The sequence below is a fragment of the Thalassophryne amazonica genome, chromosome 23 (genome assembly GCF_902500255.1).
Source record: "Thalassophryne amazonica chromosome 23, fThaAma1.1, whole genome shotgun sequence".
In the NCBI taxonomy this organism is placed as follows: Eukaryota; Metazoa; Chordata; class Actinopteri; order Batrachoidiformes; family Batrachoididae; genus Thalassophryne; species Thalassophryne amazonica.
Genome location: NC_047125.1, coordinates 19,092,767 through 19,120,088, shown reverse-complemented (window position 1 = coordinate 19,120,088; position 27,322 = coordinate 19,092,767). Strand labels below are relative to the sequence as shown.

Sequence of the window (27,322 nt, the reverse complement as noted above, 5' to 3'; positions counted from 1 at the left end):
TCAGACCTCTACCTCAGGAGATTTTGTTTTAAGTTGTGTTGAGTGATATTTTTTTTAAAACAAAAATGTTGATTGTGATAAAGTATTACGTTGTCACGTACAATGTTTGGCGAAATTCTATCCTAGGTCTTTTGGATCCTTTGGCTCTATGAAGCTTAAATATGAAAAAGTATCTGTATCAGTATCGATATAGGCAATACTGGGCCTGTATTTACTTGGTATTGGAGGCAAATGTCGGGCTAATCGTCACACCATTTAAAAACTAGCCTACTTCTCTGTTCTGCTCCACCAAGAAACTATAAATTCGAGCAGCAGCCTTCAGTTTTTGAGGTTGTACTAATCAACCTGCTGGTCTCCACCTAATAAGGATTCACTTTCTGCACTTTGTTCATTGCAATAACATGAATCATTTGTGGAGCGCGAGCGCTTCGGCTCGTGACGTTTTTCTTTTTTTCTTTCTTTCTTATTGATGTTTGTGCGCGCGCCTATAAAGCGCCCGGTCGCGTGCAAACAGGAGTGCGGCTCGCGCTGCCGCTGGACAACATCAGGATGGCGACAGAAAAAATGGACAAAAACAAAACGGTCGCGCTGAGGAAGAAATACATCGGGTAAGTTCTGAAAAATGTGCGTTAAGTTTGTGTCACACCGGGAGTAAGACGGAGAATAATAAAGACGATTATATATATATATAAAAAAAAGAATGCACGGAAGTCTTGAATTGACAAACTTGAAACATTAACTTTAAAACTATATTTTGAGTTCTTGTTAAAACAAAACACAAAAAAGTGTCATTTAACACTTTAAAAAGTATTACAATAGCTTGAAAAAATTGGGCGCACTTGAACTGTTACGCAATTTTATTGACATTAAATATAAAAAGATAAATTAAAAAAATCATTCTTGCCTATATAAAAATTTTAAAAATTATGCTCTCTAAACTTGCAATGAAGGCAAATGCCCACAGCGTTATATAAATGAATAATAATAATGAACCAATCCAATTTCAAAATAAAGCACTGCATAGGTGCAATTTAGAATAACAACTCAATCAGCACTTTTACAGACGGATTTCTTTAAATAAGAACATTTCTAAGTGTCATCAGTAAATGCAAACGCTGTGATATTTCATGGTAAATGTGTGACTAGGAGATTGGGAAGCCACCAAAATTCCCATTACAACCGAGTTATTGGAGAGACTGCACATAGTGCAACTTTATTAAATCATTCATTTATTTGATTTGTTAAACCCTTCACCAGCTAACTGTTAAGTAGTTTTGCTTGATTACAGGGTGTGAATACCTGTGCAAAGAATGGATTTGCATTTTATATTTTTTAATTTCGACCATGTTGTAGAGATTTGGTTTAATTTTGAGGTGAAATACCAACTTTTTCTGTTATAAAATAGAATTTCAGTCAATTTCCTGATGTACCCATGACTTATAATTCCCAATTGTTCTCCCTACAAGTATCATCATATCCAGTAATAATGAAGCTATGAAATCTGACTCACTTGCCCCGCATTTGTAATTAATATTTGCTGTTTTGCAGGCCGTCTTGTCAGATTTTCTTCCCCTATAACCCTATCAAGATTGTACAAGCCAAAGGCCAGTACATGTATGATGAAAAAGGAGCACGCTACTTGGATTGCATCAACAATGTGGCTCACGGTAAACACAGACATACAGTCAGGATTCATCATTTTTATTTTTTAATTGTATCACTGATATTTCATATGATTAAGATATTTGATCCCACATCAACCAGTCTTCTCTATGTAGGTGTTTTGACGTACACTTAATTTATCGTGATGGAAGACGCCCTATAGCTTGAGAGCAATGCAGTAATTTTATAGGTGATATGTCTTGTAGCACCTGAAACACCCTTTAATTGAAGCACACAACCGTTTAATCAAGAGCTGATAATATCAGTCTTCATGTTTGCTTTTACCCTCTAAATGTAGTTGGATGCATTTGTGTCTTGTGTTTCCAATCCCGTCTGTGTTCTCGATTTTCCCAGTGGGACACTGTCACCCAGATGTGGTGAAGGCAGGAGCTGAGCAGATGGAACTACTCAACACAAACTCACGTTTCTTGCATGACAACCTTGTACTGTATGCGCAGAGACTCCAGGCCTCCCTGCCCGATGAACTGTCCGTGTGCTACTTTGTCAACTCTGGGTATGTCTTCGTGTAGATGCATAACACGAGCAGATAGATTAGACATGTTTATCAGTTGGGTGCAGACAAGTAGGTAGTACATCCAGTGAACTCATGTATTTTAAATGCAGGTATAATTTTTTTTTGTTATATATAAATGTTTGTACTATATTTTTGTTATATTTCTACTCTGCAATGTTTTAGCTTGTCCCGTATGTCCCTCTGTCTCCTGAGACATGTCAATGGTGAAATCAAACATGAATTTCCACTCAGTGGACAATAAAGTTTTCGTAATCGTAATCTTGCCAATCTATTTTCAAGCATTAGCTTTTACTGTTGCGTGCAATAAAGCGTGATCATGCATATGTGTATACAGCTGCAGGGCCTTGGCCTCCACCTGAGCTGGATTTTCAAGTCTGACAGTTGTACTCCCAGGAAAAAAAAAAAAAAATCAGCATTATCAGGATACTTCGATAGTCAGACACTGAAAGCTGAAAGTGGTTATAAATCAGTTTTCTAGTGGAATATATTGACCAATAAAACTGTCAATAAAAGATTATTTATCTGATTCAGTGGAGTAATTCGGGTGTGTTTCTCGGCTGGTATGAGCTCCACCCACTGCTCTATGACATCAGCATGACTGTCCTTTATACCTTTACAATAAAAGCAAAAATGTAGTAAGTGCAGTGAAGACGTCTATTGACCACCTCAAACAACAAAAATGTCTGTTGGCCGTCTGAAAAGGGGAGGAGTCAAAGACTCTGGGTTGCAGTGCAGCAAAACAAGCAGCGATCCCCCGACAGTCGTGGCTTTGTGATGCCCCATGACGTCATGGAATGCTGAAGAACATTGACCACTAAGCACATTCTGTGGCTGGAGAATCCCATCAAATGAGCATCTTCTGAGAAGAGGAGCAGTCAGACTTTGGATCCCAGCAATGGAAAACAAACGGCGGTTTCACGACACTTACGTAGTGTCATGACGCCTCAGTGTTGAGGAATGCTAAAGATTAGTGCCCATAAGAACATCCAGAGGATGAACATTAGTAAACCAGCACTGGTGCCATAATGCCCACGTCAACGAAAGCAAATGATTATTGACGGATATGAATGTCCTGTGGTTGAGTATCATCCACGAAATACCGCTACCTGAGATGAGGAGGCGTCAAAGACTTTGGGTCCTGGTTCCGTAAAATGGGAAGCAGTTTTTATAAAGCCGTCTCCATGGATTTACACTAATTTAAGAACCCTAGCCTGAAAGGATAAATGCAAGAAACGTGGAATTTCCTGGTTGAAACCCAACAAATATACCAACAAAACCATGAGGTTCAAGTGGCAATGTCCTAGAAAACCCTAATTTTGTTGTGTGCATTCTTGGTTACTTATTGACATTAGTTGCTTGATTTCTACATTATAACCAGGAACTATCTGGCCCAGGGTAATAATAGCTGTGAGATGTACATGTCATAAACGAGTATTAAGGTCGCACCTTATCTTACCGTTCACTAACTTCTCATTTCAAAGTTTTTCAAGGACAAAGATACGCTTAAGTGCAGGAGGTTCTTGTCTGAGGACAGTTGTGTGTGTGGTCTCCTGAGTTCCGCACGTGTAACCTGTGTGTTTTGTGGTGACTGAGTAACCCAAAGTAACCATTGCCCCTTTGAACTTCAGATCGGAAGCCAACGACCTGGCCCTGCAACTCGCCAGGCACTGCACGGGCCACAGAGACATCATCATGCTCCAGAAGTAAGTAATGCTCAGTAGTCCGACAGGAGGACAACAAAAGTATAAAAGCACCAAGCATAATCTCATCTCATTTGACTTTTATTTATCAAATTGGGCAAAAAAAAAGGTGCATTTCTTCTTCTTTCTTACAGTGCATACCACGGGCACCTCTCCTCGCTTATTGACATCAGTCCCTACAGGTACCACCAGCTGTCAGACTACGAGCGGAACCACTTTGTTCACGTCGTGAGTGGTGCTTTGTTTTTCATATTTAGCCGGGCTGCACACTATTAAAACATTATGACTCAGTGTGCTCGACTGGGTTCTGTCAGGGAGTGGAGTCACACTGGTGCATGCACGGTCATGAGGAAATTAAACATTGACTTGCACATCCTGTTCTAGCTTATAGATGACTGTTTGCTGTATAATTGAAGTACACAGTTGCTTCTTGGATGAAAAAAACACCCAAGTATGGATAAATCATAGGGCTGCTTGCGAGTTAAAAAAGTAATTCCTGTCTTTGTGTGAAGATGCTTTTGCAAAAAAGACAGAAATATCACTCTACTACCCAAAAAGGAGGAGAAGAGAGAGATGGACGAACATAGTTTAGTAATGACAAAGATTCCTGTGTTGTATTTGCAGGTTCTTGGTTGAACCATTTGACTTAAAGTGCACAAGACTTTTGATGTTTGAGGAGAAACTGTGCTGTTAATGATGAATAATTATATTACCAACCATTCTAATGTATGAGCCAAATGCATAGATTTACTATTTTACAAAGCCTTAAACGATATTTCTAGGGAACCATGAGCTTCCTTTCTTTCTGGTACTTTACTGTAAAAATAATTTCCCATTTCTCCATCATCATGAAACTCTGTTTACACAAAATAAATAAATAAAAATTTGCACGCCTGAGCAATAAAAACTTTACAAGTTTTGCAATGATGAATTATTTATCCACAGAAATTCCAAGTCAGGATTTTGATCTTAAAGGGGTATTATTACAAAAAAAAAAAGTTTAATTTTTGGAGTTACATATAGTTGGTTTCCGTAATAATGTCCGCAAAATCCAAAATTTTAGATCCAAAATGGCTCATTTAGACTTCTGTGACATATTTGGACTTTGTGACATTCAGTCTCTTCAACAATGGAATCGGGGATCATGTGACCAGTGCTTGATATTAAGTCAACCATTGTTATTCAAATACACTGAAAAAGACCATAATGGAAAAACCCTCAGTGATGTCACCAATAGGTTTTTGAGAAAATGGTTCTTAAGTTCAAGTGAGACAGCTCTAGAAGTTGCCATCTTGACAGTGCATTGCCCTGCCAAATTCCCGGGAAACCCATAATGGGGTAAAGAGGTAGACTGTGAACAAGACTGAGGAGAGGGTGCGAATGACGCTCGAACACACCCATCTGTATCAAAGTTACCAAGCTAGCTAAGGGTAATGAGCTATGTAACCTGGTTTTTGGGTGATGAACACATATTTATGCCAAATGCCCTGTGTCTCTAGCTACAGGATACTGGTATTAGAATCTACAACCAGCATATAGCCTCAGTAACCATGACACATCAGCGTAGCTAACGTTATCTAGCTGTCAATGTCTGCTAATTATTAGTAAAAGTGTTAGCATTCAACTTAAATAATACTGTAATTTCCCTCAACACAAATACTGGAGGACAGACTTCTTAGATGGTCTATATTAGCCACACAGCCTACGGGTGGTCTGTTACCGCTGGCTGCCTGGCAACACACACCCACACCTAGCTGTAACTCGAATTGAGCACACCTTTTGGCTCAGTAGAATTTAAATTAAGGCATTACAGAAAATTACAGAAACTACCCATAGCGACATTTAACATTGGGGTCTACAGAGCTTACGTTGCTCCTGTGGCCATTTGAGGAACTGCAGCACTTTTGTGTTGGATTTGGCAAATCCTCCCATGAGGAGGTACAACCACAAATGTTTGTCTGTTTAGTTAAATTTTTACACTTTTGACCTCTGCATGATCTTTTTTTTCTCCATAACAGTTTGACTTGTGTCGTTGCTGCATAGTTCTGTTGGCTCTGTACATCAGTGCGCTGTGTTATCATCCAGCTTTGTGGAGCTTGATATGGCAGCTTGGAGGAAAACAAGCTCATAAGTTACAAAAGCTTCAGTAATTCAATATGTTTCAACATTGTGCATATTTTATTTAAGGTCAAAGACACTGTGCACATGCAGGACTGTTCCCGACATAGCCGTGCTGCACAATAAAGACGGTTCACACTTTGTTGTTGTGTTACAGATTTCCCACGGACCACAGATCACATTGTTCACCTGCAGTGTGTCACAGTTGACTAGCTTTAGTTAACTAGCTTTTGGACTGCAAACAGAGAGATGAACCCGAGTCACTTGGAACTGTTTATCATAGACGTCTCACAGAAATCTCCAGGCAAACACATGCTGTAGAGCCAAATATTTAGATACATGCTGATCCGGAGTGCTTCATATAATATTAAAGTACACACAGTTGATCAGTTACAGCAGTTGTGGTGAGTTAGTGACTTCTTTTGTACTTTTTAAGCAGGTGACATGTCATGTGTTCACCTGTGAGCTGTGCCACATTCACACACATTGAAACACGCACAGAACACCGATCCTCAATGCGTTGTTTTGGTTGTTGTGTTGTTATAAACAAGGAATAATCCAGTGATTCAACATACTAGGGGAGCTACGACCACGACCTTTGCACACACACCCCCCCCCCCCCCCCCCCCCCCCCCCAGACTAAACCAAACCAACTTTTTTTTTTAGGTTCCTTAGATGACCCCAAAACACAATCAAGATGTTCCCAAAATAATAACTGGCCTCAAGCAGGTTAGCCAAGATGGCGTCCAAGATGGCTGCCAAAATGGGGTTTTTCACTAAAACACCTTTAAACAACATATAAAGAACTTAAATATCACAGAGATTCAATGGGAAGACCATTGCAGGTCACAGCAAATTCATTTGGGCCTAAACTAAATTCATTCACGGGTTTAAGATTCAAAATGGCGTCCAAAATGGCCACCAATAGACCCTATCATTAAAATACATAGTAGGAAGTTGTTTATATGTGGTTTAAAGGTGTTTTGTGGGGGGGGAAAAAAACAAAACTATTTTGGCAGCCATCTTGGATAACTGGCTTGAGGACAGTATTTTATTTTTGGGAACATCCTGATTGTGTTTTGGGGTTATCTAAAGAACCTAAAACAGTTGGTTTGGTTTAGTCCTTGGGGGGCAAAAGTAGTGGTCGTACCTCCCCTAGTAACAGGAACATGTTTGAGATGCAGATATTCCACAGTATTGGCTTATTTTGCCTTGCATTAGTTACAACAGTACTATTAGGGTATTATAACCAGCAGCACTACATGAAACTACTTCCAGTTTATCAAATGGACAACACCGTGCAAAAGTAAGAATTGATTGGACCCCCCCCCCCCCAAAAAAAATCATCTTTGACCTCTCAGACCAAAAGTTAGAACCAGAAGAGGGTGGCGTGCAACCTGAAAATGGTGCTGGTTTTGGACGCATCACATCAGTGTCTCTGGATTATTTTTGGCTGCAAACTTGAATGTCCATTCTTCAAACCTTATTAAAAATGAGACAATGTTCATGAGTCTTTTATGACTCAGGTTGTTTTTCTGTCTATTTATACAGGCTCCGAGCCCAGATGTGTACAGAGGAAAGTACAGAAAAGACCACCCTGATCCTGCAACGGCATATGCAGACGAAGTCAAGGACATCATAGACAAAGTCCAAGAGAAAGGGGGAAAGGTATCATTTCCGTTTGGGATTCAATGGATGGTTCTCCTTTATATAAAACCTGAGATAAATTAGTTTAGTGTAGACACAATCAACTGGGCTACACCAAAGTTAGAATGGCCAATTTCTAAAGGCACCAACCCAAACGCAGTAAAAGTCTAATTCAAGGGTAACATTAATTTGTGTGTGAGTGTGATACGTGTGTCACGCTGATGCCACGATCCCTCCTCTGTTTAGTTGTGTGTTTGTGTTGGCTCTGATATCCTCTTCTTTCGTGCAGATTGCTGCTTTTATTGCTGAATCATTGCAGAGCTGTGCCGGACAGGTCATTCCCCCGAAGGGTTACTTTCAGCAAGTAGCACGGTATGCCCCCAAGAGAACACATTTATGTTCATGCATCACGTTCAAGTCTGTATGAACACAACGTTTCAAATCTTATTTAAAATATAAGGAGCTGCTGCAAAGCGTAGTGTCACTGCACAAAATGGCACAATGTCCACAGCTTTTGTATTGCAAAAATATCCTGTCAAAATTGTATATTTATAAAAATTTTAAATCCTGCTCCTATTCCACCACATATAAAATCTAATTCTATCCAATAGTCAGGAAAAAATGACAATGGAACACAAATATGCTATAGTGATGCTGATAAGAAACAGTAAATACAACAAATGAGACAATAAATGTTAGATTGCTTGCAGGAGACAAAAACATTACTTCAAGGTGAAATGAGTATTTGTTCTTCTGCTGCTCGATGTCGAACTAGCAACAATTTTAGGATGTAAAAAAAAGCTTCACTTTTCACCCACATCTCATTAAACCTCCCTCCTCCATAAATGGCAGAAGGAATGGCAGTTGGAGCCTTTATTACAGTCTGAATGGCTCTATGTGTGAGAAAGCCAGACATGTGGATTGTAGTCCAACCGGGTTTTGATCAGAGGTGTGTTTAACCTCTGAATGTGGGTTTGTGGAGGAATTTCTGGAATGGAGCTGCTGTTTGCTATCGTGAAAAATTCAACCACTATGCAGTGAGGAGTGAGGGCTACTATCTCTCTATTCATATGGAGAGAGCCAATGGTTTCACAGGGTGGGACTCGCATTCACATGCACACACACAGACACACACATGAAATCTCAAGCAGCCAATAAAAGTATGTAAATGGGACAGAAAAGCTGAGGGCACAGAGGGAGTGTTGCTTCATTTTTTGCATAGGATGCCATTCCAATCAATTCAGTCTTTATTCCAGAGTAGTATATCCATATACAAAACTAAATGGAAATTACTTAAACTAATAAGTACAAAGTCCTTAAATCTTTACATTAAAAATTTTTTGCTAACTGCTGTACTGAATTGAATTGAATTTATTTGGCACACAGACTCAACAATAACAAAAAAAACTCATCAGTATGACCGAAAGGGTGTGGGCAGAAACAAAAGCTTAATGTCTATTAATGTGTAAAATCCAAGTTAGGGCACTTTTAAAGATATTTAATGATAGAAAATGAAAATACATTTTCCAGAATTGTTGCCTGTTGCAATATGAAGCAGCGTTACTTCTTTTATACTTTGCTTCTGTGATGTTGATGTATTTTTATGCCTCGAAAACAAGTCGCTGTACTTGAGCTTTGCTTGGTTTTGATTGAATAACTTTTGTGCATATGTTTTCCACTCCTGCTCCTCCACAGACATGTCCGTCAGGCAGGAGGTGTTTTCATTGTGGATGAGGTCCAGGTGGGCTTTGGGCGCGTTGGCACCCACTTCTGGGCCTTCCAGCTCCAGGGCGATGACTTTGTGCCTGACATTGTCACCATGGGAAAGCCCATGGGTAACGGTCACCCCATGGCATGCGTGGTCACGACCCAAAAGGTGGCGGAGGCCTTCATGCGTTCAGGAATGGACTACTTCAGCACAGTAAGAAGAAGCGACTGTCTCACAAGCCTTCAAAGCAGATACTGATCAGACTGATGGTGTGGTGTTTATTACACCCGCCCACAGCGGTAGGTCACGCAGAAATACCGCTTTCAGCCCCGTGTCTCCATTCGTCTGTCCATCTGTGTGTGAACAATCGAGAAAAGTCTTGCTCAGATTTGGACCAAAGTGGCCTCCTTGAGATAACGTTCATGTCCGTATTTGCTCAGCATATTGACACATCTGTTTTCATCGTTACGGGGGAAAACACATTCCACACGAGCCACATTTCCATCGACGATCTCAGCTTCCAGTTATTTCCTGTGACAGGAGAAAGATTATCACAGCGGATGTTGATGCATCTCTTTAGGGTGTGTTAGGAATATTCTTTAACGGGTTTGTTTGCTGATGTGAGTCTAAACGAGCTGTAACCGTTTCCATCCGCATTGGTTTTGAATTCCATCAGTTTGGTGGAAACCCGGTGTCCTGTGCCATCGGCCTGGCTGTGCTGGACGTCATCGAGAAAGAGGATCTTCAGGGGAATGCAGTGCGTGTGGGGCAACACCTGATCAACCTGCTGGAACGGCAGAAAGAGAAGCATCCGTTAATCGGAGATGTCCGGTAAGGAAACGAGCCTGGAATTTCATTTGTCACGGCAGCTTGAAGATGTTCCATCACGGTCATCTCGCCACAATTTCAGGGGGTGTGGCCTGTTTGTAGGGGTGGAACTAGTGCGAGACAGGTTGAAGCTCACTCCAGCTACAGCCGAGGCCCAAGAAGTCATATATAAGTAAGTGAAAAGGCGAAAACCCGAATGTGACAATAATGACAAAATAAAATGTTGAGCAAAATGTCATGAGTGTTTGTTTCTCAGGCTAAAGGAAGAGGACATCCTTCTTAGTGCTGACGGACCTCATCGTAACGTTCTTAAATTCAAGCCGCCGTTGTGCTTCACTGCGGACGACGCCGACAAGGTGGTGGAGAAAATCGACACCATTCTCACAGGTGCATAGCAGGGGCGTAGCCAGAAATAATAATGAAGGTGTCCGTGCAGGATTTTAGTTGGACTTATGTTCTTACTGCTATTTTAACATTTCATAAATAACAGCGTTCAGAGTCTATTTGCAGAGACTGTCAATAATCTCATTTGTGTGCTATTGCTATTAGCAACATGATGGTAAGTTGTAATATGATTGTCCATGTTGATTCCTGTCATGTTTGTGTTAGCAAATTTCATGGTTGTTAGGCATTTAAGTGAAAGATTTAACAAGTCATAGACATTCAGCTTTTTAAACTGTCTAATAACTGATAAGCTTTTATGACAAAAACAACATGTGAAAAATGACTCTAAGCCATAAAAATTACAAAATATATCCACACACCTCAATGTTTATCTCTGTTTCATAAAATGTCTGAGATCAGCATAATGTGTGTGGTTTAAAGTGCAGCTGGAATAAGTGCTGACAAGCAACCCAAGTGATAACGGCCCCGTTCTCCCCTACTTATTATCAGGCTGGTCCAGACGTGAAGTCGTCTTAATTTCCAAACAAAGCACTTCAATAAATGCTAGTCTAATAACTCGGAACTTTCATAAACTATACGTTTTGGTGCAATTTACTATCACTAATAAGCAGATTATGTAGTTTTAAAGCTGCATTTTACCAGAAAAGGTGCAGTGGGAAGAAATTTGCACACCAAAAGTGTGGCTCCACTTAGAATTCTGCCTCTGAAAAGGAATTATAAAACATTTAATTTTATTATTTAAAATTTTTTTTTAAGCGTTCACATATCCATAATTTAACTGAATTTTATTTCTTTTCCCTTTGCTGGATGGCAGTGTGAAAATTTTCTTGCATAATTTAAGATTTCATGGTCAAATGGCAAAATATATACTTGCTGATAATATACCAGTACACTGGCGCCAGCAGTAAGTGTGCCGGCTTTAGATTTAGGTGTCACACCCAAACACACCTGTGGCCACACTGTTCGTGCATGGTGCTGTTGTTTAGGCTGTACAGAATTAAACAGGTTTCTGCAGCAGTATTTCCAAATTACAACACAATCAAATGTAGACAACGTAAAAACAACAACAAAAAACCTGCATCTTTTTACCAACTGGAAGTTGCATCAGAGAATGTCTTGCAATTTGGAAAGAAAAAAGAAACCTGTGCAACAAGGAAAAACAAATCCTATGTCTGTTGCAAAGTCAGACACACCCAAAATACCAAGCATTCTGCAAAGCTCCACAACAAAACAGAAGCACTCACAACACTAAAACAGGTTTCTACTTCACATTTAACTTATTTGAGATGCATTGAATAGTCAAAGTTCAGAAAGCTCTTTTTGTGTTGTTTGTACTTCTGTTGTGGAGCTTTGCAAAGTGCTTGTATTTTTGCATGAATTGTGCAGGGGACAAATTTGTTACACTTGGTCACTTATATTTAGATTCTCATTGCAAGCATTTTTTATTTGCACGTTACTTTTTGATGCAACATGTTGAATTGCTGCAGGTGTTTTTTTTTTTTTTGTTTTTTTATGTTTTCTGCATTTTGGGTAAGCTTTTTTGTAAGAGTCAAAGTGTTTAAATATAATCAGGTGAAAAGCTTCATGAGTGTGTTGGTTGTTTGTTTGCAGAACTTGAGGAAGTCCTGGACTTGGAATTTCCTGGAAAAGAAAGCAGCAAACGAAAGGTTAGCATGACAAATGATAACAAAGCCTGATCAGTTTTTTTTTTCTTTAAATGCAAAGATTTGATTTTCATTCTGACTTTGTCCCTTGCTTGTATCCCAAGCTGCCCGCTGAGGAAAATGGATTTGAGATTCCCGAAGGAATAGCACACAGCAGAGGCAGCGCTCCCATTCCACAACAGAGCAAACGGCAGAAGACATAACGTGCTCGCGTCAGGACTGTTGATTTGTCACTGAGCTTAGCCGCGGGAAATTAAGCATTTTTCGGCATAGAGCACTGGACACAGAAAGCACACAGTTTTTAAACAAGTCTGCACAACACACCACGACTATCTGTAAATCTCCACAACACTGCGCTGCTAATGTACACCAAGCCTCTGCAATTCTACACGCCAACGCAACAAATCCTTTTATCAGTACATACCTGGATTGATAGATTTTATTCATCCCGCTGGACTTTTGGCAGTGAAGCTTCAAAACCACAGAAGAAGAAGAAGAAGAGGCAAACCAAGCTTCCACGTTCATAGGACATGTTCTCCGTTCACTCCTCTTGGACGGATTGCGCAAGTGACCACCAGATGCAGCTCTGCTCTGCTCTGCTTTGCTTTTCACCTCCTCCAGTTTGCTCAAGATTGTGGCAAATTAAATAGGTCCATTAACTCCTGCTCACGGACCGATCACCAGCAAGAGGACATTTGCAGTCCAGTTTAACTCCTAATCAAACTGATGCGTGTGCGTGTGACTGCATGATCCACACAGCCCACATCGTCTGTGCATGCTTACAACGGGTGATCGAACTGGCGGATGTGTGCGTGCTCAGAACAGGACCTGCGTGCCAGTGTGTGGAGAAATAATCCGCGCCCATAGCACCTGTGTGTGCTTTAAACAGCTGATCAAATTGGCTGAAAGAGCCATTGCAGGTGCATGAGCTGATCTACAGTAGGGATGCATTTCTGCACTTCAGTCATCTGATAATCAGAACACATGGTTACATTCTTTCAATTCTTAAAGTGGATTTCAAAAGAAATCCAGAAACAGAAGCAGCAGGTCCTGAAAAAAGAACACAGACAGTGCACTTTCTGCTTTTTTTCAGAACCAGAGACAGCGCTCTGTCTCTCTCTCTCTCTTGCATGCTGAAACAAGAAGCGATGTTTAAGTATGTGAGTTTGAATGGCGATCTTTTCTTTTTTGGGGGGCGGGGGACACAGCAGACTCTGAACATTGTGATCTGATGTTACAAGCCCTGATGAGACAGCAATGTGTCCCGCTGTACATCGGAGAACGCGAGTGCTGTTTGCTTTTCATGAACTGTTTAGAGAACGGAGCGCACTTCCACAGAGGCAGAAAATAGCGGCGATGGCTACATACGTACGTGGCAGTAAAGCAACTAGTAATGCAAACTCACAAACCAGACAACACAGGGACTATGCCAAATGTGCGCAATTTCCCAGCGCGCTCCATACGCATCACAACGTAACTGTATGCAAGCCCAGTGTGAAAGGGGCTTAAGGGACATAAAGTTAGGTGAAATGACGTTAAATGTTTCTGATCACTTTCACAATTTGTTAAAATGTGTGATCTCATCATCTCAGTGCTGTAATAAAAAACAAACAACCTCACCAATTACTTGATGACCAAAATGCACATAGTGCCATAAAAAAGCTATGTAGATATATATATATTTTCAAAAGATATTCCATTTCTTTTCAGTTATTTTTGTAGGTTGTTTTTTTTTTTCTTCTCAGTATAATCAAATCTGAAGCTAAACGTAAACTCCATCTGAAACTAACAGCTGATTTGGTTCCATTCTGGGTGGGTAAAGCGGTGCTTAAAGAGGATTGAGAACTACGGTTTTCATCAAATGTGCTGTTTTTTTTTTAAATATGTTTGTGCTTTGTGCAGCATTTGAGGCGTAAACTGTGTTGACGGACCATCTGTGGTTTATCGACTCAGTTACAGATCGACAGACTGTTTGGGTTTGATATACTTGAGGTGAAACATCAGGCACATTTCTATGTGACAAAATACCAGATGTGAGGTACTTTTATATTTAGACATCAATATGTGGATATTGACAGCTGGGTATTTTTCAATTATTTTTCAAGCATATTTGAGTTGAAAGCAAATAACAAATTTACATAAACAGCTTTGACAGTTTCACGCTGTCGGAAATTGTTAAACGGAACCCAGAACAGCCCAAAACCAAGTGGGCCAGACTGGCAGCAAATGTATTGAGGCACCTAAAACACTGATTCACCTCAAACAGTGTTTGAAAGTGAGCGACTTTCAGTTTGTGTTCAGCTTGTGGCACCGTTTTGTGTCCTGTAATCAAACTATAACGGTTGTTTTAATGAAATATATCCAGTCTGCAGTTGCACGTCAACAAATCTGACAACCCAATGTTGACCTGAAATATTTGAAACTCACATTCCGAGTCCAACTATGTCATGAACCAGAGCTCCATAGCGCTTTGCTAAGATGTTCATTGGAGTCTGGGTGTTATGTGTCGGACGCAGTCGGAGAACCGACCAGCGTTTGACAGTAGGACCCAGCATAAAGGAAACAGAGCACGGTTCAAAGGATAACAGAATTTAATGACATAACAGTGAGTGCTTAATTAATAACAAATAAGTGCGCGGTCTGGCGAGGTGGAAAAACGGTGCGCTCCCAGCAGCACAAACGGTCCGGAGCCAGAACAGTTCGGACCCAAGGACCCCGCCGACACCCCCCAGGTGGCCGCGACCAACCGAGTCTGTGAAAGAAGAAACCATCATGCGAGTCCACCACTCCACACACAGAGAGATCACTCAAAGGTGTACATAATCAGCAAACACTTCCTGGCTTAATCACAAATCAGCTTCCCACCCTGCAGGCATGGAACACCCAGTTCAATTCTCCACTGCAGTGGAAGCTGATTAAACGACTAACATAACAGCTCAATATAATAAGGTGTGAGGGACACCACATTTACTGACTGTACTCATGTTAGTCACAAAACCTAAAGTACCTCAGGAAGTGTGCTGACGAGCGTGAGACCTCACCCCCTCCTCTTTCACAGACCATGGCATCAAACCTGGTACGGTCTCTGCGTCCATGATGATGAGATGGTTCTCTAAACGTCGATCTCACCCGTCTGGTCACAAGGTCGAGTCTCTGGCAAATACACACTGTGTACTCCAGACTTAAATGCAACCATGCCCCAATCCATATAGATGCACCACAGCTGTGAGTCCTGACGAGCTGCACATGACCAGCCTCAGGTGATCAGGGTGAGGTCCTAATAACTCAGCCACACAGCCACTCAGTCCTGAACGCATGCCACCTGGAAGGAAAAACAGAAGACAGAAACAAAAGCCAGCCAGGCACCCCAGCCACACAACACTGGGGCAGCTTACGTAATCATTGGAAATAAAACTGAAAGCTGACCAAAGAAAAAAGTCACAGAGCGGCTTTCGAAATGACAGAATTATTAAGTGTTGTTTGTGGACTCCCAGGTTTCAATGTAGTTTCATACTCATGCTGCATTCAGGACAGCTTGTAAACTTGAGTTTCAAAAATCCAATTTGAGCGCATTACTTGCTTTCACTTCCAATTGTGCCAACATTAATCTTTAAAAAAAAAAAAACACTGTCAATGTCCACATTTTTACATGCATGTTTTTACTTGATTCAGTGTTAATAATAATAATACACTGACTTTGCTAAAGTGCAACATACACACGACTCTGTGGAAAAAGGTGAGGTTTTTATGCTCACAGTAAACTGTGCACAAATGAGATGTAATGTATGCATTTCTGAAGTGATCAAAAGGGATCAGGGAGCAGTGGCGGGTTTCATGCCATCAACACTGATTGTGGTGCGAAATATTCCTTTAATTGCTAATTTTGCACAGAACCTTGATACCAGCGGCATGTTTAAATGTTTAATGCAATCGCTTTCCTGGTTTGTAATTGTCTTTCTGTATTTTGTATGTCAGTGTATATCAGGTGTAGGATTTTGTGATTGACGCATTAATGCGGTTCAGTCTTCATTCTGGGGTTGATTACCTCCACCAATGGCATTGGGTAGAGGTTAGGTTTTTGCCCGTTTATGTTTGTCTGATTGTGAACAGCCTATAAACCCACAATTTTTAAAATATCATGAAATTTTTCTGAAGATTCATATCCTGATAGGCAATTACTAATTCAAATTTTCAAGGTCATAGGTCATAAGGAAAAATCTTGGAAAATCCCTATCCTTTAACATTGAATGAATTTTCAAAAATTCTTAACTGTCAAAAAAAAAGATGTTTTTTCCATATTTTAGAGTGTTATATAGGATGGTATTCTTTATTGACAAATTTTCATCCAGATTACATATTTTCCATTTAAATTTAAGATTGAAAACTCCATTTAATGTATAGTTTATATTATATCTCAGTCAAAAGTGCCTCAGTCCCTCTCATTTCTCTTATGGAATTACCTACAACCACTAAAATTGGATGGAGGATCCAATTTTATGCCCGTTTGTCTTCCAGTTATCAGTCAGAAATCAAGAGCCAAAAAGCAATGACAAATAGTGGATACTAGAGATAACTAATGTCATGTGAAAACCGTCTGAAAAAGAATTCAGAAACTGAAAAAGTGTGTGTGTGTGGGGTGGGGGGGGGGGGGGGGGGGGGGGGGGCTGACACCACCACAGAAATCTCAAGTGCACGAACTAAATACATACTCCTGACTTTTGATCACATCTAATTTAGCTTATGGAAAGCCACTCCTAACAGGACTTGGTTCTTGAAATTTTTTTTTCCAAGGTAGAATTTTGTGAAATTGGAAACTAGCAGTGGCAGAAATTGTGCTCTACATGCGGTGCTCTCATCATTTTTGGAACATCTCAGAAACCAGTAAGACATCTTAGCAGTTTTGATCTTTTTCAATCGATCTCATTTAAAGAATTTTCCTAAAACTGGCGAGAATCTGTGGTTTTGACCTCTGACCCAGACTTATGTCGATACTAGATCAGTAATTCAACCTACTTATAATTTGACACTGAATTGAAGACAATATTGCAGCCCACAAGTCTGCTGCAACGGAAACTTATATGACTTTTGCCCTCTGAAAACATTTAATTATATATGTAGGATGCATTTTCTTCCATCCTTCCACTGAAGTGAGATGGTCCATCAGGTCGCTGCGTAAACATCTTACTGCCCCCTGCAGGACGCTGGGGTAATTTCATCTTGTGTGACGTCATCAGGTAGTGTATTTTTATATTTTTAAGGTTTTGGCTCGGAACTTTTTCCTCTCTGAATTTCGGCACTTTAAGTGTATAATTTTCTTTTTTTATGATTGAGCTTTATGATTTCAGCAAAATAAACTATCCATGTGACTTCAAGTTGGTCTTATTTTATTGAAGCTTTTATGCTTCGTCCTCCAACTAAGCACTGTACAACCCCTGGCAAAAATTATGGAATCACCGGCCTCGGAGGATGTTCATTCAGTTGTTTAATTTTGTAGAAAAAAAGCAGATCACAGACATGACACAAAACTAAAGTCATTTCAAATGGCAACTTTCTGGCTTTAAGAAACACTATAAGAAATCAGGAAAAAAATTGTGGCAGTCAGTAACGGTTACTTTTTTACACCAAGCAGAGGGGAAAAAAATATGGAATCACTCAATTCTGAGGAAAAAATTATGGAATCATGAAAAACAAAAGAACGCTCCAACACATCACTAGTATTTTGTTGCACCACCTCTGGCTTTTATAACAGCTTGCAGTCTCTGAGGCATGGACTTAATGAGTGACAAACAGCACTCATCAATCTGGCTCCAACCTTCTCTGATTGCTGTTGCCAGATCATCTTTGCAGGTTGGAGCCTTGTCATGGACCATTTTCTTCAACTTCCACCAAAGATTTTCAATTGGATTAAGATCCGGACTATTTGCAGGCCATGACATTGACCCTATGTGTCTTTTTGCAAGGAATGTTTTCAGTTTTTGCTCTATGGCAAGATGCATTATCATCTTGAAAAATAATTTCATCATCCCCAAACATCCTTTCAACTGATGGGATAAGAAAAGTGTCCAAAATATCAATGTAAACTTGTGCATTTATTGATGATGTAATGACAGCCATCTCCCCAGTGCCTTTACCTGACATGCAGCCCCATATCATCGACTGTGGAAATTTACGTTCTCTTCAGGCAGTCATCTTTATAAATCTCATTGTTCCAGCATCATCACCTTGCCCAATGCAGATTTGAGATTCATCGCTGAATATGACTTTCATCCAGTCATCCACAGTCCACGATTGCTTTTCCTTAGCCCATTGTAACCTTGTTTTTTTCCGTTTAGGTGTTAATGGCTTTCGTTTAGCTTTTCTGTATGTAAATCCCATTTCCTTTAGGCAGTTTCTTACAGTTCGGTCAGACGTTGACTCCAGTTTCTTCCCATTCGTTCATTTGTGCATTTTTGATTTTTGAGACATATTGCTTTAAGTTTTCTGTGTTGACGCTTTGATGTCTTCCTTGGTCTACCAGTATGTTTGCCTTTAACAACCTTCCCATGTTTGTATTTGGTCCAGAGTTTAGACATAGCTGACTGTGAACAACCAACATCTTTTGCAACATTGCGTGATGATTTACCCTCTTAAGAGTTTGATAATCCTCTCCTTTGTTTCAATTGACATCTCTCGTGTTGGAGCCATGATTCATGTCAGTCCAGTTGGTGCAACAGCTCTCCAAGGTGTGATCACTCCTTTTTAGATGCAGACTAACGAGCAGATCTGATTTGATGCAGGTGTTAGTTTTGGGGATGAAAATTTACAGGGTGATTCCATAATTTATTCCTCAGAATTGAGTGAGTCCATATTTTTTCCCTCTGCTTGGTCTAAAGAAGTAACCATTACTGACTGCCACAATTTTTTTTCTTGATTTTTTAGTTTTGTGTCATGTCTGTGATCTGCTTTTTTCTACAAAATTAAACAATTGAATGAACATCGTCCGAGGCCGGTGATTCCATAATTTTTGCCAGGGGTTGTAGTGTCTTGCTCAGTCCGATGTGACACTAGTGACCGACGTGGGATAAACCCAGTGACCTTTTGGACGTCTGTGTCACCATGTTGAAATGTGGCAGGCGAGATTATCTTAAATATCCAATCAGCTCCATCTTGATATGACAAAATACCTTTGAAACATTTATTGCTCAACTTTACACAACAAAACAAGTCATATTCAAGGCATGTTACAAAAACAAGTTTTCAGTCTCCTGGCTGCAAATTGTGCTAACAGTGGATTCAGCTCTAATTTTTCACTTTCTTCTAAATCTTTAGTTCAATTTATCCTGCTGCACTTTTCTTTAAGTCAGCAGTACAACTTCAACAAGCGCTGTTGTGGACTCCCATAATGGTGACACGCGGAACAATTGGTAAAACCAAGTCGTTCACTGCTGTTGGAGTCGCTGCTTTCACAGCAATGCCGTTGCTTTTGTTCAACAAATGGTGATTTGGTCGAAGATCATAGTCATCAGCATGTTGGTCCCTTTCTGTTTTTTTTATCCCATGAGGTATCCTCTGGAATGACACAAGGCAACTTCAAACTTCTGACAAACATTTAATCTCAAAGCCGTAAGAAAAAAAAAAAACTCACGGCAGCTTCATGCGCATGAAGACTCTGGCCATGAAGAAGCTGAGGAGAACGCTGACAAACCCAATGAAAAGCAACAGGAAGCGGTTCAGTTTGGGAATGTTGGGCGCGTTGGAGCGGTCCAGTATAATAAAACCCAGACCTCCCATTGTGAAGAGGAAGCTGGAGGCCAATCCTTCCATGATGTACTGACCATTTACCCTGGAAGACAACAGTATGCCCATCAAACTCTAGAGCACAGTTGTCAAACTGATTCCAGAAAGGGCCAAAAGGGTGCAGGTTTTCTTTGTAGCCAACTACACCAGGTGATTTCACTGATTAACATCACTGTGAGCAGCTATACTAAAATATGAAATGGAGCAAAATGGGGGTAAAATGTAACGAAATGGAGAAGACTGACTCCAAATATGATTAAATGTGATTCAATTAAGTACTTTAAATTATTTTTAAGTGAAATGGAGGAAAATGGGGACAGATAACGAAACAGGGGTAAAACAGAGAAATGGAACAGACTGATTCCAAATATGATTAAATTAAGTACTTTATTTTTAAGTAAAATGTAGCAAAATGGGGACTGATAATGAAACAGGGGTAAAACAGAGAGAAAAGGAGCAGACTGACTCCAAATATGATATAATTAAGTACTTTAATCTTTTAGCAAAATGGGTACCGATAAAGAAATGGGGGTAAAACATTACGAAATGGAGCAGACTGACCCATTGACCGAGGTTTCATCTCTTGAATACCAGATGGCGCACCTTCCCCTACTACATGTACTGAGCGCATCTCACAAAAAACCAAAAGCCAAAAATTAAATAAAAGTACTTATTTGAAGTCAGTCTGGTTCACTCTGCTCCATTTGGTTACATTTTACCCTATTTCATGATTATCAGTCCCCATTTCGTATTTTAGTATGGCCCCAGTTTCAGCAGATATCACCTGGTGGAGTTGGTCCCAAAGAAAACCTGCATCCTCTTGGCCCTTTCTACAATCAATTTGACAACTATATTATAGATTCTCAGTGTATGTCCAATTCTACGTCAACTATAGCCAAGTGGTCTATTTTAATTTTACAACTGTGATAAACATTGTACCTGTACGCCAAAAATGCAACAGGACGTTGATGTCCGTGTTCATCAGTCATTGAACCCACACTCGGTGGTTCTACGATAACATCATAGATGATCCCTGTAACATGGGAGATTAAGGAAATTAGTCATCAAAAAATGTGACATCAGTCTAAATAAATGCCAATAACTTTTTTAAACCAACCAAGAGCTTGTGCTTGTATCATTATGATCGGAATGACTTTCTGCAAGTACTCAAAAGGAAAAATAAGTCAACTAGATTTAATATAGCTACATTACCTTGAATTCATTTGCAAGTGTGACAATTCGGCCCATTTAATGTTTTCAGGAAGATGAACGCCTTCAAACTTCTTAAATGTTTAACAGATTTTAAGACAGCAGCTTTTTCTGGTTTTACTGCCTCAGAAAGTGCAGAATGTCTCAAAATTATGCCGAATACAATTTCCGAAAATAACGCAAATGGATTAAATAACTGGTAAATTAGCTTCCCTCTTCATAAGCATGACTAAGTGCAGCAGAATTGTTAAAAACCTAAAATGCACCCCGCGAGCCGTGATTAACATTGGAGGAGCTGCTTTAATTAATATTTATGCTAAAAATGAGACGCTGATGTGGCTAAAGCTAGCTAGCTTAGCTAGCGCTCGCTCACCTCCTGTGATGAGAAAGTAAGAAACGATAACAACGGCGTACACGGTCATAGCCGACGGCATGTGCAGCCACGACGGTTTCTTCAACTTCACATTTGGACATTCGAGCACAATAAAAGGTAAACTGTACAAAGTCTCCATATTTTCTGCTAAGAAAATGACCCGAAGCCGCAGCTTGTTTGCTGTGGGCTGCGCAAGGGATGAAGTGACGTGTCCCGGAAACACTTCAGTATAAAAGTTTAATATTGAAATATTTTTATTGAAAATAAAACCAAGGGTTTAAGCCAAATTATGTTGGAATAATTCAGAGTTGTTTTGTGTTTAAAATGTCACCTCGGGATAAAATATTAGCAAGTACAGTTTATGGATTAACATCAAAACAGTTCCAAATTTCAATGTTTTTAGTCAGAAGGAAAAAAAGTATATACTGCTGAAGTGTAATCCTTACTTCAATACTTTCAATAGATTTTTTTTTTAAATTGGAAATTCACCAAAAGCAAAAAGGGCACTTTCGTCCTCAAACCAAAAATGAATCACACACGCAAGCAGGGACAGGCGGGATCACAAAACTTTTATTCTGAAGGTCTGTGACTTCAGACATTTTTTCTGCCTGTTGTGAGATCAGGATGTTCTCTGCTCAGCTTGTCTCTCATTGGAGCGACAACATGCAGAATCTCTTCCCAGATAGCTCAGTGAAGCTTCTTCTAACTTTAAGGAACACCCAAGTCTTTCATTGCCAACTGTAAATGGTTATCAAAACATTCCAATCGTATCTTTCTGAACTTTCACTTCAAACTCTGTGCTGAGTGATAAGTGAGGTTGCACATAAACTTAGTTTCTTATACATTTATTACAGCAACTCGTTATGTTTATAATTTTATTCCTGGTAAATTTTAGAATTAATTTAGACGAGATATACTCATTATCTCACAGGAATTATCACAATTACCTGGAAACTACTTTTTGCTCAGGAATTCAAGCATGTCGGCCGCAGGCACGTACAAACAGAATAACCAGAAACTGGCTTGAAGTTCAGCCAAAACGAGAGCGCCCACTTTTAGCTTGCCATAAGCTAAGCTAGTGGCGCTCGTGAGAGTGTGCAGGTTGTTTTCATCTTGTTCATACCTGCAACAGCTCCCCTTCTTTAACATTTTGTGCGGCACTTTGTGAATTCACTGTTGAAAGCTCTTTGTGAAGCTCGTGTGACACAACACCTTTAAATAGATTTGCAGTGGCTGCAGAAAACACCTAGCAGTTCAGCAGTAAAAGAATTACAATGACAGCAAGATCTGGCCTTTTTTTTGCCAACTTCAGTCTAGCTCAGGCTGTTGCTCATTAAGATTCACACATTTGACAGGCCTTAAAAAAGTGATCACAACAGGAAGTATTTTTGAATTTAAATTTTTTTATTTTAGCACTACAAATAGTTTATTTTGACTTCTGGCTCTGTGCTTGCGCCTTCAGCACTTTGACGACGATCTTCTGCTCTTCAATCAGGAAAGCACGCTTGATCCTTAAAAACAAAATCAATTCACAAAATGAACCATCACAAACGGCAACTCGAAGCCAGGCATATGTTTAGCATGCTGAAAATAAAAATGTCCTAAATTAATTTGTTTGCTGTAAAATTTATATAATTTAAGTTTTCTTCAGGCAGGTGAAGGTGAAGCGTTTACCTGTCACGCACACACTTGGCACACATCGAGCCGCCGTAGGCCCTGCTGACGTGCTTCTTGGTTTTGGAGAGCCTCATCAGAACTTGAGGTCTGACAGCCCGAATCTATAGAAGACAACAAAAGAGTGAACTGAAGTCCTTATAATCACAACATCTCTGTTTCTGATCGTCTGCTTTATAGACAACAAACCCAATAACCATCAAGAAGAAATGACACACTGAGGTAAAAGACAACAACCACACAACATCCCCAAATCACAAAACCCAAGGGACTGGTTTAACATGATGTCCCATACCAGGAAAGCAGCCATGTTGGAGAACCTAATAGGTTCACTGTCAGCAATGTGGTCACCAACCAACACAGTGAAGACAGTAACACGATAGAAGGCTGGAGTCACTCCAAATCCAGGAGGAACAAATATTGAGGACCTGTGCATCATCAGCCTCCAGCTGTTGAGCAGCTTCGAGGCCCGCATTGATGTGTTATGGCACACTGGGCTGCAGAAGCTGAGCTGACTGGTGGTGGAGCTGAGAATATTGAGGTTATTCTCATTTTACTAGACCTCGATGCACAGCAGCACCATCACTTAAAACGCCTCCTTGACAAATGTGTAATTTTGTGGTGGTAAATTTGTGGTGGCTACAGATGACATGTCGCCACACTGCTGGGCAAATCCAACACTTCACCAAGACCATCACATGGCTTCAGTAAGATGGGCTGAGCCAGCTCAGATTGCCATCACGAGGCCTGATGATTTGCTCATCATCTAAAGCAGCATAGCGGCGCAGTTCAGATACTTTACTTCCCTTCAAATATGCACCAAGTCTATTTCTGACAGAAGCTGCTCACGACCGGCCAATCAGGTACCACTTCCAGATGAATATTCATGGTTCCTCCCATTATCCTGGAGCATCATTATGAAAGGAGAGACAGCAGTGGGCGTACTTTCATGCAGGCTCAATTATTCGGATACACGAACCTGAGCAGAGGGACCCAGTTAGAAGTAAGTCTCATGATTCAATTCAACATCAAACAGGGAGCCAAAAGACCCACAATCCCTTGTGGTTGGTTTTGTTCCAGCAAGCAGAGTTTATATAAACAGTATAACAGCTTCTTTTACGCATTTGACCTGGAATTTGTTTGAAATAAAAAAAGTCAAAATTAATTTATCAATTAGAAGGAATGTTATTGAAGCTTGTGAGTCAGATCAGCCCAGTGGTGGTCAGAAGACTACAAGACCCCTGACATGCATCCAGGATTCTTCAAGAACAAACAAACAAATCCTATTAGGCTCAAATCTAACTGTTGCTCTCCCACTCATCTCGTCAGAAGGCCTGCTTCCATAGTCTGAACAGTGTGTTACCTATGGACAGGAAATCAACATTTACACCAGACATCTTTTGGGAGAAAGTATTTTACTCTCCTGTACCGCTTTTTTTTAAATCTGATGTGCGGCTGATATTTATGTCAGAACCACATCGGCATTCGGGGGGTGAGAAACTGTCTCGTACACTTAGAAGACACGTCCTGTCACCTCCTCAGACACACAGATCTCCAGTCACAACCTCCCAAGCTTCACTTACCCCACGCAGTCTTCCAGGACAGATGCCGCATGCCGACTTGGGAGCTTTTCCCACCTTCTTGGTGTACAGGTAGACGATCCTGTTTCCAGGAGTCCGGGATCTGCAAACCAACAGGAACCAATGATCAGGATGTAAAACTAAACACAAATTAAAAAAAAAAAAAAAAAAAAAAAAAGCCTTTTACTCACAGCCGGGTTTTGTTGGAGGCGGTGTTGTAGGACAACCTACGGCGGTAAGTCAGACGCTGCACCATGCTGACGCTGTGACAAAACACATGACGTCATAACCACAAACGATACGACAAAACGTCCATTTGTGAATAAAGTCAGAGGTGAAATAGACAGGCCATTAACCTAATTTAACGGTTCACTTGTTTTTCTTAAGAGAACCGATATGTAGCGGGGTTTTTTTTTAATGTAAAGCAATCACCATCAGCCGTCTGTAGTCCGAACGAACCGAACTTAAAATACGTCAAGCAGAAGCCACAAATTAGAGTAATTGTGTCGTTAAAACCAACACAAAATACTTGTGAAAGTCTCGCTGAAGCGAACTACAGCCCATTCATCGCCACGATGTAGGATGACAGCAGATTAATATATCACAACTTTACAGAGTAAAAACAGAATCCGCCATACCTGCTTTAGCCGTAACGGGAAGAGGAAGTAGACCGGCGGGGTGAAAGGTTAAACTTTCCCCGTGCGGCTGTTTGACCATCGCTGCCCCCTGGTGGTGGGAGTAAAACAACTTCGCAATTAGTCTTAAAAAAATGATGTAAAGGTAAAAAAAAATACGCATTCAAATCATTTTTAAAAACGTTAACATTGGGAAAGAGCTCGTTTCCTCCTCTCCCATCAATGAGTCGTCCATTTTTATTTATTTTGCGTAACAAACGAATCAGCAAATAAACAGGCGAGCCATTTTTTATCTTATATTTTGATGAGATGCAATATTTATTTTTTATTTACTTCATCTTAACTTCCCTTCTTCTTATATTTTATCTTATTTTATATAAGAAAGACCCCCTTTCTGCATTGGACAGTAGATGGCAGTAAAGGTTTTGCTATGTTCGAATATATTATTTATTGCAGAAGCAAGTCAACTCAATCATATCCCAATACTGCTACATTGTCAAAATATTATTTATTTTGCAATTTTCCAATTAAAAAAAAAAGTAGGTGGTATTTTTCTCCATTTCTGAACAAACTAGCCGTTAGGTAGAGAGAACAGCTCAAAAAATGTCTTTTATATTTATATCTTGCCCATGGTTTGATTCACGCACAGAAATTCATAATGATGTGATATAATTCTTAATTATTTTTAATCTCTATGGATAAATTGTTCTTCTCTTCCTGCTCCACCAAAAGCTGGTTATCTTACTCAGATATGTGTTCGGTCTTGACTGTCTGAGTCCACCCGAATGACCTAATCACCTTTTGCCAGAACAAGGAGAGATGGACACTTGTCCAGATTAGGACAAATGTACAGGTTAGGAGGTCCCTGAGGACCAGGGTTGGGAACCAATGCCCTCAATGTTTATTTCACACTTTAACATTTTTGAGAAACACAATTTCTCGTCTTCCCACTGGAAGTGAGAAGTTGCCATGATGAATTCATCTCAGGTCCTGTCAAAAACTAAACGACCAACACTCCTGCCACTCCAAAAGCAACATTTCCAGCAAGCCTGTGGAGGAAATCTGATTTCTTCCTTCCAGTAAATACTGGGAAGTTATCACAGACACTTGGCTGAGAAGCATCTCCTTAATACCAAGAGCAAAGTCTGTTTATTCAACTAAATCCACGACAGAGACTCCCCATAAGCATATCAGATCACTGCATCATCAACTGGGCATATAAATCACAGTGACAATAATCAAGCATTCAAGAAACCCCTGGAAACACAAATTTGAAAGGAAGGGGATCCATGAATGATCCACTAGATGGCAGCAGTTAGGCAGAGGCTACACAAAGTGTATTTTCTTCCCAGAACAGGTTGACAAAATTGCTCAAATAGATGAAGATCCTGGCATCCTTTTTGCCGAGACAGTTGTCAAAGTTCACTTGCAACATCATATGAACACTGTGTGTGTGGAAATTAAACTTGTGGTTAATGTCCTGATGTTTGTGCAGATGGGCTGGTTGTTTGCATGGATGGTTGCTACCCAGGGTAGTTTCACGGCTAGGCCATTGCATTGAGGTGCCTTGATATCCATATTTATCAAGGCCTTGAGGGTTTAAAGCCTTGGCTATCTCAAGTTAAAACACAATTTAAGTACCTGTTCTTGGAATTACCATCATAATTTAGACATTTTAGTTATAAATATCCATTTTTGTCTCATTTTTGTATGAAACTTACTTCTTCGTATTACCCATTTTCATTTTCTTTCCTTTGTTTGCGCCTTGGCCTTGGAAGTCATGGAGAAAAACTGAAAACCACTGTAAA

The 27,322-nt window shown here is 40.1% G+C and overlaps 3 protein-coding genes across 3 annotated transcripts; 1 reads left to right on the top strand and 2 right to left on the bottom strand.

Annotated features, from left to right (window-relative positions):
• The first annotated feature begins 477 nt into the window (after positions 1-477).
• etnppl (ethanolamine-phosphate phospho-lyase) lies at positions 478-14,434 on the top strand. The gene is made up of 13 exons (XM_034164840.1): positions 478-608; positions 1,549-1,667; positions 2,017-2,176; positions 3,826-3,900; positions 4,032-4,125; positions 7,567-7,683; positions 7,952-8,034; positions 9,358-9,583; positions 10,047-10,201; positions 10,281-10,370; positions 10,455-10,585; positions 12,215-12,270; positions 12,372-14,434. Exons 1-13 carry the CDS (start codon positions 550-552, stop codon positions 12,468-12,470), a joined length of 1,464 nt encoding a protein of 487 aa, XP_034020731.1. The 5' UTR covers positions 478-549; the 3' UTR covers positions 12,471-14,434.
• Positions 14,435-19,413: 4,979 nt separating this feature from the next.
• ostc (oligosaccharyltransferase complex subunit) lies at positions 19,414-21,834 on the bottom strand. The gene is made up of 4 exons (XM_034164704.1): positions 21,626-21,834; positions 20,983-21,076; positions 19,892-20,089; positions 19,414-19,815 (listed from the first exon to the last, which is right to left on the bottom strand). Exons 1-4 carry the CDS (start codon positions 21,762-21,764, stop codon positions 19,797-19,799), a joined length of 450 nt encoding a protein of 149 aa, XP_034020595.1. The 5' UTR covers positions 21,765-21,834; the 3' UTR covers positions 19,414-19,796.
• Positions 21,835-23,024: 1,190 nt separating this feature from the next.
• Positions 23,025-25,598, bottom strand: rpl34 (ribosomal protein L34). The gene is made up of 5 exons (XM_034164705.1): positions 25,518-25,598; positions 25,071-25,142; positions 24,883-24,982; positions 23,300-23,403; positions 23,025-23,136 (listed from the first exon to the last, which is right to left on the bottom strand). Exons 2-5 carry the CDS (start codon positions 25,133-25,135, stop codon positions 23,052-23,054), a joined length of 354 nt encoding a protein of 117 aa, XP_034020596.1. The 5' UTR covers positions 25,136-25,142; positions 25,518-25,598; the 3' UTR covers positions 23,025-23,051.
• Positions 25,599-27,322: the final 1,724 nt, after the last annotated feature.